This window comes from Channa argus, chromosome 9 (assembly GCF_033026475.1).
Source record: "Channa argus isolate prfri chromosome 9, Channa argus male v1.0, whole genome shotgun sequence".
NCBI classification, from domain to species: domain Eukaryota; kingdom Metazoa; phylum Chordata; class Actinopteri; order Anabantiformes; family Channidae; genus Channa; species Channa argus.
Genome location: NC_090205.1, coordinates 2,555,080 through 2,576,019, shown reverse-complemented (window position 1 = coordinate 2,576,019; position 20,940 = coordinate 2,555,080). Strand labels below are relative to the sequence as shown.

The window sequence follows — 20,940 nt, the reverse complement described above, 5'->3', positions numbered from 1 at the left end:
TCCTTCAGCAAGACACTGAACCCCAACTTAGTTGCTCCCAATGAGTGTTGGCCAGCTGCATAGCAGCTCCACCATTGGTGTATGAGTGTGTGTGTGTGTGTGTGTGTGATTGTGAGTGTGAATGGGTGAATAAGAAGCAGTGTAAAGTGCTTTGACGGCCAATAGGTAGAAAAGTGCTATATAAGTGCAGAACATTTACCATTTACTGTGGCTGCTCATTGACATGTAGGTAGGTTGTAGTACTTTATCAAACCCAAAGGCAAAAGCATTACAACAACAAACACTAAAGTTTTAAAATATGAATAGAGTATTGAAACTAATATTTACTACACAATTCCAGTAATGAACTTTGAGATATTGGTAGAGTGATTGTTCTACAACAGCTTCACGCTAAAGGGCAGGATTTTATAATATTACATAATAAATAGAAACAGCTGTGATACACAATGTAAACACATAATGGATTAGAAAAGAAGAAACTGTTTTACTGCAAATATATAATTTAATTTATTCCACTTTTCTTTGCTCTTGGTCACAAGATTTTTCATAATTACACTTATTTATTTTTAAATGTTCAGTTAAAGATAAACTGTATAAACTCTAAATAAACTGTATCTTTGCAACATGTTAGTATTGTATCATCACCTGGGAACCGGGAACATCTGGTTAGGTGATATTGACCTGAGAGTTCAGTCTGTTCAAAGTGGAAACCGTTGTGGTTCTGAAGAAGGGGGTGGTGGAGCTCAGAAGCATGTATCTGCCAAAACACAATTTCCATTTTATTTTTTTTTTTTTTGGAGTTTGTGTGATATGGAGGAAAACATAAGCTTCAATGGAAGGTAACATTCCTATGACAAAGCACCAACATAGTAACAGTTTACTTAGCTCCAGCAGGGGGTTCCTCCACTGGGTTCGTGGAAGTTTACAAGGGAAGCTCTCACTGACTCTGTTCATAAGCAGGGTGGAGGAATCAGGCCGCACAGGGGTGGGTGGGGCTGCCCTCGGGAAGGGCAGCTTCCTGTCTGCTGGTTCCCTTCATGATACTTTGATCAGCCCAATTTAAAAGTGGGGGCAGCCTCAGTCCACCTGGGATTCATGTGGATTCATGAAGTGTCATCACACAGTCTTACTGCACATTAGTCCCTCATTGGTTGTTATGTATTTATTACACAAAAAGAAGAAGAAGCAGATCACGACCCCTCAGGGACTGAATGTCTATAATATCAAACACGGCTTCACCTAATTCACACAGTTTGATCTGCATTTCCGGATCTGGGGGCCTGGTGGCTCGGTGGATCAATGGATAGAGCATCAGGTTGGGATGCAGCAGAATCAAATCCCACCTCACATGGTGTGGCCCTTTCCAGCAATCACGGGCGACGTTGCTGCTGGTCCCGAGCACAGATAACATGGCAGGAAGAGCATCTGGCCTCATCCCAAATCAATGTGCGGTGCGGCGAACCCTGAAGGGACAAGCCGAAAGCCAATGATAATCGGAAATCTCTGAGCCACTGTTGATGAAAGAGCTGAGCTCGCAGCTAATGTTGATGAGACATAATTATTTCGTGCTGCACGTCACTGACTGATTCAGCAGTTGTGTTTTACCACGAGGCTTTCTACAGAAATAGCTTCACATTATTGTTTCATTTGCCCAGTTCCTTTACTTTTGAAAGCATACCCTCACCCTCTTAAAGTAACGGCCTAAGAAAGAAAATTATGAGGGGGATTGAACCAACCAGGGTCTCCTCTGTTTTTGTTTGTTGTGTATTGTGAGGTTGGTTAGATTAAGACGCTTATGAACGTGTACTGATGATGTCATTAATGATGTTCTATTACTGCCTTTTAACTATGTTTAACTAGTTGTTGTACAAACGCAGCTATAGGAGCTACAAGGTGCAGCTATTAGAGCTGATAGAACGGACTACAAGCAAGAAGTGGATAATTGTTGGACCACCGGATACAAGTAAGATTGTTTCCACAGATGTTTTTTGTTTTGTTTTGTTTTTAATGAGCATTCACATCTTCCTTAACATGAACAAGCGAGAGCCAGTGAGGAAAAGTGCTTTACAAATCATCTGTGAATCAAAATCCTTTTAACCCCCACAGTCAGAGGTTTGACCCTGGTGTTTGGACCATGTTTTTATTAGTAAATGACTAAGTGGAACTGACCCAAGGAAAACAAAAGTTCATCCATTAAGTGACAGAAAGTTGGTGATCTTACACAGTAATCTACACTAAGCTGAATAGTCAGATACAGATACAGAAGTGAGTTTACCTGAAGGTCTGGGAGCTGCAGTAGGTCTGTGTCTGCGTCAGAGGCCCCGAAGTAGACACAACGCATAGTCAGAAGACATGATATGACAACCTCAAAAATCAGATTTGAACCAGTAAGTGAGAGTAAATGCAGAGATGTTTTCTGTCCTAGGTCCTTAGCAACAGGAACCGAAAAACTCCTTCATGTGATCATATCACAGTGTGTCTGAATCAGCCTACAGCCCACATTTTGTCTGGGTTGAGACCGTCCCATGTCTGGGGGTAAGACCAGGTTTGAGGGGTCAGGTTTTTCGCCCGGTGCTGGCACCTGGAGGGTGGTTCTGATCTGTTTGACGAATTTAACCTGTTTTTTTAACATATCCTGAAACAACCAAGAATCTAATTACAACTGCTCATCTTTCCAGTCTAGTAGTGTTGCATTTCTTTTAGATCATGTGGGAGCAGGGTGATGGAGGGATTCATCTCCAGGGTTTTGGTAACTCACTAATTGACTCATTCCAGCCCCACTCTACAAGTTGTCCTTTGAGCTTTGTGTCACCAGACGTGGATCACCATGTTGTGTGTCTCCACCTTCTTCTCTTAAAAATTCAACCATTGTTACCTCTGGGAGTTTTCCAGAAAGATGATCTTTACGCCTGCCATAGATGGAGACAAGTCCAGTACATGGCAGATCTCTTTTAACGTTGGGCTGAAGAATATCTGCATGAGGTCCAAAGGCGTCAAAAATGGACAAATGCAAATGGCAGTTTTGTTCCTGGGGACATTGTGTTGATTGTTGATGAGTTACCTTGAAGCTCCTGGGTGATTGTCAAAATCATCCACACAAAAAAAGGATGAACGTGCTCTAGTCCATCAGCCTCGTATCAAGACGAGGACCAAGTTCCACAGACCCGTAACCCAGGTCTGTCTTCTCCAACAATCAGAATGAGACAATGGTAAATACTGATCTCCTACAGTGTTAAGTGCTAAATGGTAAAAAGTTGCTTATATAGCACTTTTATCCAAAGCGCTTTACAATGTTGATTCCCATTCACACACACACACACACACACACACACACACACACACACACACACACACACCGATGGCAGTGGCTGCCATGCAAGGTGCTCACCTGACCCACCGGGGCAACCTGGGGTTCAGTGTCTTGCCCAAGGACACTTCAACATGTAGCCGGGAGCGGGGATCAAACCACTGACCCTGTGGTCCGTGGTCAACTGCCCACCAACTGAACTACAGCTGCCCCTAGTGCTGGTGACCTCTGACACCGGAGGAAAGAGAAAACACCATAAAGATTAGTCATGATGTTTGTGGGTTATTTCTGGATTTGTTTTGGGTTTTTTGTGCATAAATAATTTAGTTAATGTTTCTAATATTGGAGAACAATTAGGGGCCGAACATGTCAGAGCCAATCAGGGTTTTCTGTGCTTTAGTTTATGCTGTGCATTGTAAGGTTAATTAGATTAACAAGTATACTGATATACTGAAGTGTGCCGATGATGTCATTACTGACATCATATGGCTTTGATCTTTGCCTTTATAGTATCTTTTGTCTGTTATCGGCTGAAGCGAGAAACGTGGAATACAGTACATTTCAGTGTTCATCATACATGATCTCTGGAGGGGATAATTGTTGGACCACCGGATACAAGTAAGATCACGTCCACACAGATCTTACCTGTCTGTCTCTCTCTGGGTGTCTGTGTCTATTTAGAAAGTCATTGTTTCATTCAGTTATCATGGGGTAAATAAATGTTTCATCCTTTTCCCTGTAATTGTTAAACAGCTGCCACAGATGAAGTGGTTCAGTCTTTACCATCTTCATTAAAGACTCCTAAATCCACAATCTCTCCAATCCAGGGTGTGTGTGTGTGTATGTGTGTGTGTGGGGGGGGGGGTTACCTTACAGCCAGCCTTGCATTGCCATATAAAGACAAAACGCCTTTCATTACTGTTTCTGAAGTGTTGCGTGTCACTTCCTTCCTCGTAGATTTGAATACATGCGTCGTCGCCCTGCTCTCTCTGCCGAGTGTGCTGCCTGTGGAGTTGTTGAGCAGCAGCCAGACGAACCAACTGACAGAAGCAGACACGGCTGATACTCCTCCACGCCCGGACATCTCCAGCCTCCTCACCACAACACCTCACAGGTAAAGACGCACAAGTTCAGGTGGCCTCGGGTCAGTGCGTGCGGTCCCTGAAGGCATCACCGCTCAACAAACTTGATGGAAACTTTGATTTATTATTATTTACTTATTTATTTTTGTTGTTTCTGTGAAAGAGGGACAAGAGAGGAAGGCAAAGTGTGCAACTGGGTTTGTAATCACATGAGGTTGCATTTCTTATTGCACAACCTCAAGCTTTCGTCAGCTTCCTTGCAGCTCAGCTGTTCTCAGTTTTCCCGCGCTTAGCGAGAACCCAAATCCACAGCTCACACTCGACACCTGCCTTTCCTATGTTGTTAAACGTAGTTTTAAATGATTCAAAGGTGCAGAAATAAGAATATAACAGCCATTAGTGGCAGAGTGAGGCCTGCAGGCCAGAGGAGAGGAAGTTAAACCACTGCAGCGAGCTGAAAAAGGAAGTTTGTGGTTAGCTTCACCTGAACTGCAAAAAATAAAAATAAAATTTAGCCAGCGTGAACTGAGTCTAATATGAGCTCAGGACTCTCACTGGACTTTATTGACTGGATGGAGGAAAGAGATCAGGTGACAGAGCAGCATCTTCACTGTCTGAAATCATTTTATAGTAACTAACAGCCCTAACTGGAGCATTTCCCTTTATTTTACTGCTCAGATCCTTCTCTAAAGTAGCAGTACCACAGAAATGCTGTCCTGCTTTCCTAATGGTACTTTAGTAAAAATATCAGCTCAAAAGCAAAAGTAATTTCACACCAGGAAGGAACGAAGTGAGGAGTTTGTGTTTGTTTTATTGTGAAAAGTAATTTAGTCATCACATAAATATAGTGGAGTGAAAGTACAAATTATACCTGAGTAAAACAGAAAAGCATTACCATGCACTTCAGTAAAACTACTTCCAGAGCACTGTTTACTACAGTTTACTCCACCACATGTCATGGAAGCTGACAGATGCATTATTACAAGTCAATATTAGATTATAAAGTAACTAAACTCAGTTTTCTGCTGCAACAACAACGTGATGAACATTAAATCATCAGTAATTAGAAATGAAGAATATACTGTACAATATTTTCAAAATAAGTGATTCTGAGTACTTTAACTCTTTTTCTGATAATACTATGGTACTTTTACTTACAGGTTTAAATGATGCTTTAACTTTTTCTGTCCTCAGTGAAAACGACTGAAGCTGAAAATACTGTGTTCACGTCCTTAACTATGAAGCATGTTGTGATTGTCACTGATCAGGAAGTTATAACCTGCAGATTAAACTTGATCACCCGTCTGGAATCAGCTTCCTCACACCCTTTTGAGTTTGTAGGTGGTCTTTCTGAGCAGGAAGCCGACCACAGTATTTCTACACCACATTATGTGACATCACTAATTCACAGTTGCTGTACAGATTTATTCCTATATAGTACCTAAGCGCATTTACTGCAGTATTTTCAAGATGATTTCAGAGGTGTTTGTCTTGGATTACACTCATGTATCTGGTGACAAAATCAGAAAAGTGCGACTCACCAGTGACATTTGCCTTTAGTTTTATGAATCTTATGACTAGCTATTTCCCTCAAACACAGAAATAAGGAAGTGTGCAGATAATCGTCTTATTAACACATTTACACACTGATTGGACATAAATCCCTTCATTCCTGGAGGACACAGATATGAAGCTACTGCAGCTCCAACAGAGGCTAAAAACTGCCCAGAGCTCCAGAACAGATGTTGATCCTCAGTGGGTTCAGCAGTACGAACACTTATCATGACTCATTTAATTATTATTATTTAAAATCAATATTTTTTTTATGTAGATTAGCCTGTGACACACATATGTGATATTTAGCCTGTGTCATCCTAATTTAGGTTGGTGAAGCTGCAAAACCCTGATTGAAGTGTTCTATTAGTAAAATTAAATATTAACTGATAACAAAAAGTAAGTTGAAGCTGTGGGAAGAAAAAGCGAAGTAGAGCAAAGAGAAGCGGCTCAGTCACACATTAAATGTCAGCCTGAGTCATCTGCCTACAATTAGCTCCTGCAGAGCCAATGAGATGTGAAGATTAAACACTGAGAGCAGCATTGTAGCTTAGCGAAGTTTCGTTTCTGCTTCTCTGCAGAGCCGAGCTGCTGAAGTCCCTTCTTACTTCAACCACATTCACACACCCCACGTTTAGACTTCCGAGGTGTGAGGACAGAAATGACATAGAGGTTATCTTAAGAAAACTAACTGTAATGAGTCTATAAACAACTTGGAAATAGATTTGTCTTTCTCTCAGAATAACCCAGAATGAAAATGACCTGTTTAAAGTGAATGAGGGGGCAAAACATTAGAACCACAACAATAAATACATAAAATTATCCCCTTTCTGACAGTTTTAACTTGTAAAAGTAGAATTCATGGCCGAGCTGCAGCCGGTCAGGATGCAGGAGCTGGAGAGAGGAGCCCAGACAGTGTTAAGTTTAAAGTTTAACCCAAATCATTTTGTGCGAGATGGAGCTGAAGTGGCACCTCTGCAGCCGTGCAGCGAATAACAATCATTGAGCAACATGCCAAAACAGAAGTATTTGTAAAGGAAGTGCTTTCAACACCAAGAACACTTCTTCTTAACTGTGTGGTCCTGTGGTTTGCTCTTTCAGTTTTAGCCATGTAAGAACTTAATAAGTGACTGACTTAATAAGTCAGTTTGGTTTGATCACTGCCCTTTATGGTGATTTTACTGGAAGTGGAAAACTGGTAAAAATGGTGTTCTCATACAGGAAACAGTTGAGCTCACACATCAGCTCCTCCGTCCGTCCGTCTTCACAGATTTTGTGTTGGAGAAATTCAAACGTTGCAGCAGAGGATGAGGCAGCTGTAGTGTTTCATGTCTTCCAGTGATGATAAACTCAACTTCTTTAGGTTTATTAAACTTGGGCTTAGAACAAAAGAAGCTGTTTATGATTTCAGTGTGCATGTAAAGTCCCTCTGTTCTCACACAAATACAAATAATTATCCTATCACAGATCTTTGCCGGATACAGGCTTTACTCATCATTCTATGTATGATTAAGCCGGTTCAGTGTCCAGGATTGACATCAGTTCCTGTCTGCTTGTTCCTGTTATTGATGCTGTGAAGATTAGACTCTTGTGTTGACAAACCTTTACTCTGTTTTTCTGTGCTCAGTTTCTTTGGATGCACATGCTTTACATTCTGTTCCTCCAGCAGGATGGACATCATCAGTACTGCCCTGAGTGTGGGGACAACTGAGCTCTGTCTCTTTCAGCATCAAAGCTTTCAGACTCTGTCTCTCTGACAAACAAGCTCCTTGTCCTTAACTTATACCTGTGCCTGTTACAAGTGAGAGAAGAACAGTGTGCATCTGCGTGTGTTGGTAGCCTTCTAAAATACTGTTGTGCACACGAATGTGGTGGGAAACCAGAAGTCTGATGTTTCCATTAGCATCTAAACACAGCATATACTGAACTTGTGAATTAGATGTTTAGAAAAGTCACAGCCCAAACATCTCGGTTTTTCACAGCTGATCCACGTGTTTGAAAAACCCGAAACACAGGAAGTTGACAGTATTTTGTGGCCTGGACAAGTTGTTTTATTTGTAGCACACATTTGTAATATCACTTAATTCTGTCCACATACTTCTGTCCTGATCAGATCTTATTCCACACAGCACTAACAAACAAAGCAGCGATTCTCAGTGACGCAGGAAGTGCACCAGAAGCAGGAAGTTTTCGGTTGGCAGAAATGAGAAATTTCAGTTTGCATCACAGTAGAAAATCAGACCCCTTTTCAGGTTCCTCATTTCCTGCAACATCCTCTCAAACTGCTCAGACTTGGACCCATTATTTCACGATGTCGTTTCTGCTCTGTGTCAGTTTCAGTTTCACAACATGGCTGCCACCACACCGATCTCCCCAGAGGAACTGGAGGAGCTCAGAGAAGCTTTCGCCAAGATTGGTGAGGGAACCAGTTATTGTTTAGTGTTTCTGCTTCAGTGAGACTAAAACCAAACTGGTCTCATGGTCCAGTTTTTGGTCAAAGGACCTAAACACTATCCTGTTAGTCAAAGATGAACAGATTCCAAAGTGTAATGAAAAGTGAATAAAGTTGTGTTTTGTCCGTCTTCTCCAGATGTGGACAACAATGGATTCATCAGCAAAGACGAACTCAACACACTCTTCAGAGCTGCCAACCTGCCTCTGCCCGGGTACAAGATTCGAGAGATTGTCCAGGAGTTGACCAAGACCAGTGACCAGCTCACCTTTGACGAGTTCACTCAGGTGAGTTCACAGGTTCACATCAGACACAGAAATCCAGTGGAAACAGAGGGTGCAGGGTTTGGTTTTTACAGCACAGGGTAAAAATACTTCATGACGTCAGAGCTAAACCTTCCTTTATTTTTCCTAATGTGAACCTTCAGATTGTCCATGGGCTAAAGAGCACAGAGGTGGCAAAGACCTTCAGGAAGGCGATCAACAAGACTGAAGGGATCCGTAACGTGGCAGGAACCTCGGACCAGTCAGGGACTCAGCACTCTTACTCAGGTGTGTAACCCACAAACACGTTATGGTACAATGTCTGTGTTTGAGCCTTAACTAATGAAAACCCTCTTAAAACTTGACGTATTATTAGAGGAGGAGAAGGTGGCCTTTGTGAACTGGATCAACAAAGCTCTGGAGAAGGATCCAGACTGTAAACATCTTTTACCGATGAATCCCAACAACGACGACCTGTTCACTGCGATGGGAGATGGAATCATTCTCTGGTAAACCACTACTTTAATACTGCACCATCGCTCATCACACAGGAACTAAGTACATTTACTTTAAATGCTTCTTTTTTGATAACACGTCTGTACTTTGACTTAAGTGGGATCATGCAGGACTTCTATTTGTAAGGAAGTATTTCTGTGGGTTTCTGTTGGTACGTTTAGGTAATAGTCAGACAAAGTCCGACTAATCCTTCCTCTAGGAACTATGCATTTCTGGGCCAAACCTTGTCTTGTCCAGTAAATGTATTAAGTCAAAGATGTTTTAATTTTAGTTTGTGTTTGTGCTTTATTCTGTAAATGTGTCTGACTTCTCAGTAAGATGATCAACCTGTCTGTCTCCGACACCATCGACGAGAGAACCATCAACAAGAAGAAGCTCACTCCCTTTACCATCCAGGTGAGGACAGGAAGTGTCTGCTTCAGTCTGATGACAGCTTGTGTCCCCTGCTCTGTCCTTACACCCGTATTGTTCTGTCTTGTCTAACAGGAGAACCTGAACCTGGCTCTGAACTCGGCATCGGCCATTGGCTGCCACGTGGTGAACATCGGAGCTGAGGACCTGAAGGAGGGCAGGCAGCACCTGGTTCTGGGTCTGCTGTGGCAGGTCATCAAGATTGGACTGTTTGCTGACATTGAGCTCAGCAAGAATGAAGGTGTGTGAATTAACAGTTTACAGGTCTTTTTGTGAAATTGTTTCCATCTATGTTGACACGTCTTAGCATAAATACTGGAAAAAGCAGGAAATCAAAGCCTAGCTCTGTCTTAAGAGGAAAAACTCCATCTACCAGTTCCTCTAAAGTTATTCTTATGTTAAATCCCAACAAAAACAATAATGTAGAGTGTGAGACCATGAGGTTGCCAGCAGAGATACAAACTCAAGTTCTTTCCTTAAAAAAAGTACTGAACATAGACCTGTTTTTAAAGCGAACAAGCATATTTCCCAAAATGTATTAGTGACTTTGGACTTTTGACCAGAGTTCTAGAACAGGAGATGTCAGTGTGTCGTGCAGATGTTTTAACATATGGATGTTTACTCGTGTGCAGCTCTGATCGCCCTGCTGCGTGATGGAGAGAGTCTGGAGGATTTGATGAAGCTTTCTCCTGAGGAGCTGCTACTGCGATGGGCCAACTATCACCTGGAGCAGGCCGGCAGCCCCAAGATCAACAACTTCAGTTCCGACATCAAGGTGACTTAATGCATGTCCCAGCCCCTTCCCACGATGTACCATGATGTTTTCTTTCTCCCTTCATTATTTCTGTTAAAAGAACAAATGAATGGAATCTGCAGTTTTTTGGGTGTTTTACAGGACTCAAAGGCCTACTACAACCTGCTGAACCAGGTTGCACCTAAAGGAGACGAGGACGGAATCCCCCCCATTGCCATTGACATGTCAGGAATCAGGGTAAGAGAATTGTGAAAGAATCGGTCAGGAATTCAGTTTAAAAGGATCATGGCATTTCCTGAGATTGTTGGGCATTTCTTCATCATTCTCATCATCTTCTGCAGGAGAAAGATGACCTGAAGCGTGCAGAGTTAATGTTGGAACAGGCAGATCGGCTCGGCAGCAAACAGTTCGTCATGCCGGCGGACATCGTCAGGGGTAACCCCAAACTCAACTTGGCCTTTGTTGCCAATCTGTTTAACAAGTATCCGGCTCTAAAGAAACCAGAGAACCAGGACATCGACTGGAGCTCCATCGAAGGTGAGTTGTAGTCTGACCTTTATTCTTCTTCATAAATTACCTCAGTAGTTCTGTGGTTTTATTCAGTGCACTGATGTTTTCCTACAGGGGAAACCAGGGAGGAGCGAACCTTCAGGAACTGGATGAACTCACTGGGGGTCAACCCTCGTGTCAACCACCTTTATGGGTAAAGACACTTGGCTTGATTAGCCTTCACGTCATTCCTCACATACAACACTGGGATAATGTAGCTTTCATCATTAGGACACAGGTCTTTGTGTAGGGCAACAGACTGAACTGAAGAAACGCTACTTATTTCTGTGAGAACTCCTACAAGAGGGAGTAAGAGTTCATGAGAGAAGTAAAATGCAGACACAAAGGTGGATCTGAGCGAAGTCGTGTTTGCCACTCAGGAGTCTAATTTGAAATGTGTGTTAATTCCAGAGACATTGATGATGCCATAGTGATCTTCCAGTTGTATGAAAAGATCAAGGTACCGGTGGACTGGGACAAAGTCAACAAGCCCCCGTATTCTAAACTGGGCGGCAACATGAAGAAGGTACGACAGCTAATTAACATTCCAGCCTGTTGTCAATCCAGCCTTGGAAGTCAAGAAAAATGCTGCTGAGGAGAAAGTTTACAGTGTAAAGATTTTAAAGAGACTCGTATTCTGAAACAAACTTTTTGAAACAAGTTGGGAAACACACTGAGCGTTTACACAGAATCAAAGTGTTCAATACAAGAACAAAAAGATACAAAGTGTATTTAGCACAAAATCTGTTGCAGTGAACAAATTCACCCGGTCTGAAGTCTAAACCCTGTTCTGTCTGATCCAGCTCGAGAATTGTAACTATGCTGTGGAGCTGGGAAAGAAAGAGGCCAAATTCTCCCTGGTTGGCATCGCGGGTCAGGACCTGAAAGAAGGGAATCGAACCCTCACCCTCGCTCTGCTCTGGCAGCTAATGAGAAGGTAACAATATCTCATTTCTAACAGTTTACTAATATTTAAAGTCAGGCTTTGTTTCTGCAGTATCCCAATATCACTAATTGGCTTCAGGTTTTTACAACCTGTACAAAACATGACTTTGTTTGTACTGACTGCGTTGACGTGGCCTGGATTGACCAGGTTGCAGTAAATGCAGGTCTACACAGGACGAATCTGAGCCAAGAAAAAAGATGCTGCTTCCTCCACTTATACTGTTAGCTTCAAATGTAATGATCTTTTACTCTTTTCACTGCCTTCTGAATTTAGGCCATTCAGCAGGACAAGCTTCTTCTTCTTCTTTTCCTTTGAACTGTTCTCTTTCAGGTGTCATCACAGTTAATCATGTGCCTCCATCTAACCCTGTCCTCTGCATCCTCGTCCCTCCCAAAGTGAACCTCAACATCTTAATCTCTGCTACCTCCAGCTCTGCCTCCTGTCTTTTCTTCAGTGCCACTGTCTCTAAGATGAACAACATCTCTGGTCTCAACACCGTCTTGAACACCTTTCCTTTCATTCTCGCTGATACTCTTTTATCACACAACACACATGACACTTTTCTCCACCCGTTCCAACCTGCCTGCACTCACCTCTTCACCTCTTTTCCACACTCACCGTTGGTCTGAACCGTCTCTTTCACACAACTTCATTGTTTGGCTCATCAGCTTTATTCCTCTGTAGTTGCCACAGCTCTGCTCATCTCCCTTGTTCTTAAAAATCAGCACCCTCCTTAGTGTCCAACCTAACATACAAGTCCTAATATGCTGTTTGTTTGGCCTTTGCCACCTACCTGCACCTTACGCTGCATCTCCCTGTACTCATGTCTAGTCTCTTCAATCGTCTCTGTGTCCTACTAACCTCTTTCTCTGGATACACTCCTGAACTTCCACCACTTCGTCCTCTGCTCTGCCTTTGTCCTCTTCATCTTCCTCACCACCAGCATCATTTTACACACCACCATCCTGTGTTGTCTGGCTACACTCTCCCCTACCAACACTATACAGTCACTGGTCTCTTTCAGATTACAACGTCTACACAAGATGTCGTCCACCTGAGTGTTTCTACCTCCGCTCTTGTACGTCACCCTATGTTCCTGCATCTTCTGGAAGAAAGTGTTCACTACAGCCATTTCCATTATCTTTGCAAAGTCTACCACCATCTGTCCTTCTGTGTTCCTGCTTTCTGCATCACTTCATCTAACACTCCAGAATTTCTACTTCTCTTCTAACTCACATCCTACCTGTGGGGAATAACTGCTCACAACATTGAACATAAATCCTTCAATTTCCAGCTTCAGACTCATCAACCTGTCTGATACTCTTTTCACCTCTAGAACATTCCTCACAAGCTCCTCTTTCAGGATAACTTCTACTCCATTTCTCTTCCTATCTGACCCATGGTAGAACAACTTGAACCCTGCTCCTAAGCTTCTAGCCTTGTTACCTTTCCACCTGGTCTCCTGGACACACAGTATGTCCACCTTCTTCTCTGCATCATGTCGATCAACTCCCTAGCCTTCCCTGTCATAGTCCCAACATTCAAAGTCCCCACTGTCAGTCCTACATTCTTAGCTTTCCTCTTCTCTCTCTGCCTATGAACACACCTTCTTTGACCAGCAGTAGTCCAATTTCCACCGGTACCCTGTAGGTCAACAGCACCGGTGGCGGTTGTTGTTAACCTGGGCCCCGACCGATCCGGTATGGGAGTCATTTCTGGTGTGAAAGTCATGATTCGCATGTTTAATTTGGCCTGTGTTTTATGTTGGATGCCCTTCCTGCCACAACCCTCTGCATTTATCCAGACTTGGGACTGACACAAGAAGACACTGGCTTGTGTCCCCTTGCGGTTGCATTCCATTCAGCAGGACAATGAGTAGCAGAATTCAGGTGCTGTTGTTGGACAGTCACCTCTGATGCTGTGTGTTTTTCTCAGATACACCCTGAACATCCTGGAGGAACTGGGTGATGGTCAGAAAGTGACTGACGACACCATCGTGACCTGGGTCAATGACATGCTCACACAGGCCGGAAAACCAACCATCTCTGGCTTCAAGGTAAAGGATTGGTCCAAAGAGCTCAGGATTTTTAATGTATCTGCTTTCTGGTCAGACCTCTTTCAGTTTTACAGCTGCAAACATTTGATTTGGAGTTATGGTGCACATTTATAGAAACACAGATTAGGTGCTGGACCTGAAGCTGATTTTTATGGTTAAATTAAAAGCACAGCTGTTTCATTTAAAAGTGAAGCATAATCTACTTGAATTATCACAGCTGGAATAGCAAAAGAGGAGTTTTAGCTGTGCTCAATCATTGCAGATAGAAATAACTTCAAACTATTCTGTGCGTGTGTAATGTAGGATGGGTCGATCAGCAGCAGCATGCCAGTTCTAGACCTGATCGATGCCATCCAGCCTGGCTCAATCAGATACGACCTGCTGAAGACAGAAGACTTGACTGAAGACGAGAAACTCAACAACGCAAAGTACGTAAAGTTTTAAATGTGTCACCTCGTTTTTCACATCACATCCTTTTAGTTTTACATTGATCTGTATCAATTTCAGGACGTTCAACAGTCGAATGTAGTTTGAAGAAGCCGTAAAAAAAGTGCCACCACATTTAAAATGTAACGCAAACTTAGCAAACTGGAATCTTTAGGCCTGTAATGAAAAGCACCATCAAACACCATGTGGCCCCAAACACTTTACAGCGATTGACAGGTGGCATCAGCACAGCCTCGAGTTTCTAGGCCAAAACTCCTCTGATGATGTCACCTGGAGGCGTTTTTTCAAGTACAAATACACGGACACACATTTGAAAACATGTTTGCACCGAACAAGAACTGTGGACTTTGTCCCCCATCAATTCTGTCATAACCGCTGTAGGAAATAATGTGCTCCAGTGTTTGTAAGTTCACCCAGTTTGAGGTTTTTAACGGGGACAGTACTGCTGACCATCGTCCCAATGCGGATTATATACACGTTCTCTGAACATCAGTGACGTCACCCTTTAGAAAGACGTGTCCTGGGATAAAAAGTCCGAGCTTCAATGCTTTGATTGATGGACACGCATCACGATTTGACTTGGGTTCGTTGTGTCTGCAGGTACGCCATCTCCATGGCCAGAAAGATCGGCGCCCGAGTGTACGCGCTGCCCGAGGACCTGGTGGAGGTAAAACCTAAGATGGTGATGACGGTGTTCGCCTGCCTCATGGCGCGCGGCATGAAGAGGATCTAAAGACCCGGAGCAGAGAGCGTCTGTGTGTCTGTCTGTCTGTCTGTCTGTCTGGTGACCTAGAAAGTGGCTAAAAGGTCCAGATTAATGTGCGTTACGGTACTGAGCAGCTCCCTGCTGGAGGCAAACGTGGACTGAATCCACCTTTTTTCTCGCAGTTTCATTTCTTTCATCAAGTGCGTCTTTACATTTTGCGTGCTGAGCCGTGCGGTTCGTAAAGTCTGCTCAGTTTTTCTGTTTTTGCCAAATGTACTGGATAAATAAACAGAGTTTTGTATGAAAACAACTATGATTTAATTGTGAAAGAGGGTTTTTTTTAAAGGAGGTGTCGTTTCCAGTGTTTATGAAAGTAAATAAAAACATCTTGTTTTATTTTTTCTCTTTACCGGTTGTGGAGGAAATACATAAGTGTTAATATCACGGTGTACAAAAACTATTAAAAGATACTGAACAACTCACAGCACTAAAAGTACTTTTTATGCAGAATGTCCGATTGTACATCAGTGAAAGTGATATTATAGGATTAGAACTGACGTTAAAATGTCTTCATCACTTTATTGCAGCTGGTTACGATGGAACTTTCAACAACCATATTCACTGTTGGTTGATGTGTCTGAATCTTATAATTATGGGATTTACTTTATGTGCTGCTCAGTAAGTTTTGTTTTACTGATTTAGTTTCATTGATCTGAAAAGTAAGTTATCAAATAAATGCAGTGGAGTAAAATTACAATTGATAAGACAAAGAATGCAGTGCTAGAAAACAGAAATACTCAAAGTAGACATACAAACATTTTTCTTTGCCAATATATAAGTAAAAATACCTTCCACTGATTTTAACTAGTTAGGTTAGAAGGTTGAAATTATTGAAATGTATTTTTACATTAAAAATTTTAAATTAACATCTAAGTACCGTCACAAGATATAATTCTAGATATAGTCATCAGAACTAGTCCAAAATCCAAAATGCATAACTTTCAGAGATGAACAACTAAATTTCCACAACTAGAACCTAAGTTTAGTCTGAATTATGGTTGGTCAGAATCAAATTAATGTTGAATCGGTTTCTCTACAGGTTGATGAGCAATTATTATAAGTCACAATCTTAATTACGCGACTGGAATTAACTGACTGCAAATCTCCTTGTAATGTAATTCCTGTTAAAAAGGCCTTTTATTTTGTGCTGAAGACCCAAGTCAATCTTTTCATCTAACTCTGGGTAAGTGGAAATCCAACATCTGAAGTCGTCAACCTAAAAAAAAAAAAACCAAGTGAGTTACCATAGCAACTGTGTGGATGCACTGAAGCTGTGACGTTGACCTGATTAAAAAAAAATAAATAATTAAACACAAATACACATTCAACTTCATTTAATCAGTTTAATTAGAGGAAAGACAGGAGTGAAGAAAATGAAAAGCAGAACTGGGTCCATCCTGTCTTTCCTTGTTGACAAAGTTCAGAGTCAGAACACGATTGCAGACGGTGAGCAGTGGAAACAGGACATTAGAGGCTGAAGAAAACCTCACTGCATATTTACAAAAGAATTCTTGTTAGAACCAACTGCATCACAAAGGGGTCTCTGCTAAAACCGAACCCTGTCTGTCAGATTTACTTTAAAAAGGGGGATGTGGGAGGGTGGGGGTGTTGGTCCACTGTCCGTGTCCACCATCATTTGGTGGGTTTGGCCTCGGTGGGGTTTTCTCCCGTGTCCAGGGTCTTGAGGAGGCGGAAAAGGCCGGCGGCCTCACGTATGCGGCTGAACTCGATGCAGAAGGCCTGAACCTCAATGAAGAGGTCCTGAACGTTGATGATCTTGTTTCGGATCAGAGACTGGAGGAAGACGCAGACCAGTCGGACCAGACGGTTCTGGAAGAAAAGAACAAGCAGCATAACATGACCAGACAGCTCAACACACATCAAGGAGCAGTTACTGCAGCATCAGGGCGTTTGCTCTGTTCTTCTTCTGTCAGACTGAACCTGAACTGCTGTGTCATGTTTGGGTTAAACGATTCAGTGAACGTCCAGCAGACTCCGGCTGAACTCTGTGGAGACGTGTCCAGTGCATGAAACCTTTCCCCCTGAAGATTAATATTAATAATATAAACGTTTTGTTCTGTACCTGCATGTATTTGTCTTTGATTTGCTCACAGGTGGAGATGCAGTTGGAGATGTAGAGGTGGATGAACTCTGGAGGCAGGTCGACAGCTGTGGTCAACCTGAGGACAAGACAGGAGAAGGTGATTTCATTAAAGAAAAAACAAACACAATGAAATGTAAAACCACTGATCAGAATATATTTACACTAAAAATGTCAAACACCTACAAAACAATATAAAACCACAAAAAACAAAATATTGGGCCGTAAATGAAATGGAAGAAAACATCCGACCGTCAAACTGTGTGACTTCACTTTCACATGTGGACAGAAAAGGCCGTTTGCCCACCTGTTGACGACCTCCATGGAGTGCAGAGACATGTCCATGTTCACCAGCACGGAGAAATACTCCGTGATCTGGCTGCTCTGCATCAGCTTCAGAAGCATCTCGATGGCCACGAGGGGGTTGTTCTCCACTAGGTCGGGCAGTTTTGCCGGGGACAGGCCGATGTGATAAACCAGCTTCGGGTCCTTCTCCAGCTCAGCCAGCAGCTGCACAGAGGGGTGTTACAACAACATCATATGGCTGCAATGAAGTCGCTTTAATACTTGTTTTGCCATCATAACATGCCCTTAAATCACGTTTCTTAGTACTTCCAAACCCGAACACGAGGAGAACCTGTGCTCACCTGTGACTGTTGCTGGGCTGACAGAGGACTCTTAAAGGCCTTGGACATGATGCGTTTGATTTCCACACCGGTGCTGTTCTTCACACACATGGAGCGATCCCACTGCACGCTGTGGTCCGGCTCGGTGGGGTTCAGCCATGCCAGCTCGTCCTCGCACACGTGGAGAGGAGGTGGTGGCCGGATGAACTCGGGGCGGAAGTGACCTGAGGAACAGAGAAAACTGTTTTTTCTGTTCCTCTCTGTATTTGCTGCAGTGTGGCAGATATGTGACTTGGATGTTATGAATAAATGGAAAAGACAAACAGCAGGACTTCTTCCCAATGTTCCTATTAATATTCTCTCCATGTTATCTACAGAAGTTGTATTTGTCAGACCAGTGAACTCCTCTCTTATTGTTTCTATACCAGTGGAATTGAGCTACAACTTTGTCCCGTTTGTGGGGTTTTAGTTCTGAAAAGAAAATACCTATGGTTCAACACTTACTCTCCAGTGGGGGCCGGGGCCCTGTGACCAGAGACTCTATGATCTGATTGGCCACTGAGCTGTCGAACCCCGAGTTGGAGGAGTCTGGATCGGGGTCGTTGAGGATGCTTGGGAAGCTGGCCTTGCTCTGAGTGGGCAACTCTGACTGACGCTCTGTAGATGAGAAAAAACAAAAAAACAAAACACTGAGCCCAACAAGAAAATAGCTGGTTCCTTCCAACAAACTCAGGTGACTCATACTGATGAACACTACTCATATACACAAGGTGAAGAGGTGACTGACACTCTCATGAGCTAAAAGGAGTCATAACACTGAAAGTCACAGGGTTTATTTAATGGACTTTGGCTGAGTTCTTTAGCTCTATATAGTCACATAGTTATCATCATCCTTCCACCACTGAAAAACTGTTGCTGACATTAGAAAGTCATTCAGGTTTGGAGCAGACGTGTTTCCGTTTCTTTGCTGTTGTGTACCAACCTGCTAATGCTAGCTGCAGCCCGCTGATGTCTATGGACTGGGGCATGTTCCCAACGTCCATGCAGGACACCTGTCTGGGCGTCTTCTTAAAGAGATCCCTGGGTGGTGCCAACATCAGCTGAGACAGGAAGAACTTCTCCGGCTGGGTGATTGGTGGCAGGAAGCCTGGAGAGATCAGAGACATGAAGGTGGTAAACACGTTCACTCTGAGCTGTTGAGACAGTCCGTGTCACTTTTAGCTGTGTATTATTTGGGAAAGTGAGGAATGACGTGCTGCAAACAGTGCACGCGCTCATTTAACACTAAACTAACACCTGCTTCATGGTCACACTGACCACAACATTAAATACAAATAAAAAACCTGATAATACTTACCAAGGGTCTATCTGACAGCTGTCAGGATGCCACATGTATATGTAATAATCATTCCTAATATTAGCGCTGACAGACATTATGCATAAATCATGTACTAAGTTAGATGGGATTGTGACCTGGGACAAGTATTTTATAACTACATGACATTCTGCATCTTAAAGTGAGCTGAAACAATATCTTATACACACACACGAACCTACCGGACAACACCTTCTCCTGCTCCTCCCCGGCCGGTGCGGGATTCAGCAGGTGAGCGAACACGGCGGCGAACGGATTGGCGGCCAGCGGCTCGGTGCGGTACATCTCCCAGAGCAGGTAGAGAGCGGTGAGCCGCTGCGGGGAGCTGGGCAGCAGGTCGGGCTGCTGGAGGAGCATGACCAGCACCGAGCCTACCCTGAAGTGCTCCGCCTTGCCGAAGTAGTGATGGAAGTGGGTGGAGAGGGTCTCGAAGGAGTTGGTGCAAGCGTCCTCCGTGAAGATGCTCAGCAGGTTCGCCAGTTCCTTCGGAGCGAGGGTCATGTTTGTTCCGCTCTGTGGAGCGTGGGGCTGCTGTAAGACTGTGTGCTCCGTTAACATAGAACACGAAGCATTCCTGCGGTCAATATTGGAGACTTAATCCACATTTGAAGGAGAAAACGGAGGAACGAGTCTGAAAGTCATCGCACAGGTCCGAAGCCTGGAGCTCGGTTAGCAACGAGTTAGCTTAGCCGAGAAATCCTCTCTGCCAAAAACCGGCCGGGGCATTGCTAAAAAACCGAAGAGTCGTCTCAAAAACAATTATCAACACCGACCGACTCGCTATTCACATAACAATCTGACCAAAAACCGACAAACACAACAGCGAAATAGTTCCAGTTGGTTTCGTAGTCGCCAGAACGGTCAAACACGTCTGTTTCAGTAGCCGTTTAAATTCAGATTCGAACCTTTAGAAGCAGTGCATCATGGGTAGTGGAGTTTTGTACGGTAACAATTATCTTTCCTCCTAAATACAGCAGTCTTCTCTTTTAAAAAGCGCCGTGGTAGCACTTCTTGGAAATATCTGGTGGTGATAATGGTTTACTTTTAATGTAGCGGAGTCATAAACATCTAAAAGCCGATTTTAAAGCTAAAATAGAAAAGAAAATAGCAGCACGTTATCTCAGTTAGCTACCTTCTTCATTTACCCATAAGCCTTTGATGTATGACGTGTCTTTTGATTCAAATAACTTTATTCAAACTAGTTAAAATGCACAATTGTACGTTTCAATGTTAAGATGGAAAATTAAACTCGATGGATGGATGAGTAAAAATGTATATGTATCCATATATATGTATACGTGTATCCATATATATATATATATATATATATATATATATATATATACATATATATATATATATATATATATATATATATATATACATATATACACACACACATATACATATATATACACATACATATATATATACATATATATATACATACATATATACATACATACATATATATATACATATATATATATATATACACACATATATATACACACACATATATATATATACATATACATATATATATATACATATACACACACATATATATATACATATACATACATATACATATATATACATATACATATATATACATATACATATATATATAGAACTACAACTAATTGTTAATTTAATTATCATTAATCCCCACAAATATAAGCATCGAAATGTCTTCATCTATCATCAGAGAATTATTATATAAGTTTTAGAC

At 42.5% G+C, this 20,940-nt stretch overlaps 2 protein-coding genes across 2 annotated transcripts; one reads left to right on the top strand and one right to left on the bottom strand.

Annotated features, from left to right (window-relative positions):
• Window positions 1-4,261: 4,261 nt before the first annotated feature.
• Window positions 4,262-15,359, top strand: lcp1 (lymphocyte cytosolic protein 1 (L-plastin)). The gene is made up of 16 exons (XM_067515008.1): window positions 4,262-4,421; window positions 8,278-8,359; window positions 8,534-8,682; window positions 8,823-8,946; window positions 9,035-9,167; window positions 9,489-9,570; window positions 9,661-9,826; window positions 10,218-10,360; window positions 10,481-10,576; window positions 10,681-10,876; window positions 10,964-11,042; window positions 11,300-11,414; window positions 11,692-11,825; window positions 13,770-13,890; window positions 14,194-14,318; window positions 14,938-15,359. The coding sequence occupies exons 2-16, from the start codon at window positions 8,293-8,295 to the stop codon at window positions 15,068-15,070; spliced, it is 1,863 nt and encodes a 620-aa protein (XP_067371109.1). The 5' UTR covers window positions 4,262-4,421; window positions 8,278-8,292; the 3' UTR covers window positions 15,071-15,359.
• A 1,073-nt stretch (window positions 15,360-16,432) lies between these two features.
• Window positions 16,433-20,366, bottom strand: cnot11 (CCR4-NOT transcription complex, subunit 11). Its single transcript, XM_067515018.1, has 7 exons — window positions 19,388-20,366; window positions 18,813-18,977; window positions 18,335-18,487; window positions 17,852-18,054; window positions 17,512-17,714; window positions 17,187-17,283; window positions 16,433-16,933 (listed from the first exon to the last, which is right to left on the bottom strand). The coding sequence occupies exons 1-7, from the start codon at window positions 19,761-19,763 to the stop codon at window positions 16,736-16,738; spliced, it is 1,395 nt and encodes a 464-aa protein (XP_067371119.1). The 5' UTR covers window positions 19,764-20,366; the 3' UTR covers window positions 16,433-16,735.
• Window positions 20,367-20,940: the final 574 nt, after the last annotated feature.

Excerpts from the sequence above, each read along its gene's own strand:
- cnot11 (XM_067515018.1), bottom strand. The coding sequence starts at position 19,763 with ATGTTAACGGAGCACACAGTCTTACAGCAGCCCCACGCTCCACAGAGC. Across the intron at positions 17,715-17,851 it reads CAGCCCAGCAACAGTCACAG|CTGCTGGCTGAGCTGGAGAA; the intron begins GTGAGCACAGGT and ends CCCTCTGTGCAG. Across the intron at positions 16,934-17,186 it reads TCAAAGACAAATACATGCAG|AACCGTCTGGTCCGACTGGT; the intron begins GTACAGAACAAA and ends CTTTTCTTCCAG.
- lcp1 (XM_067515008.1), top strand. The coding sequence starts at position 8,293 with ATGGCTGCCACCACACCGATCTCCCCAGAGGAACTGGAGGAGCTCAGA. Across the intron at positions 10,577-10,680 it reads TTGACATGTCAGGAATCAGG|GAGAAAGATGACCTGAAGCG; the intron begins GTAAGAGAATTG and ends CATCTTCTGCAG. Across the intron at positions 11,826-13,769 it reads CTCTGGCAGCTAATGAGAAG|ATACACCCTGAACATCCTGG; the intron begins GTAACAATATCT and ends TGTTTTTCTCAG.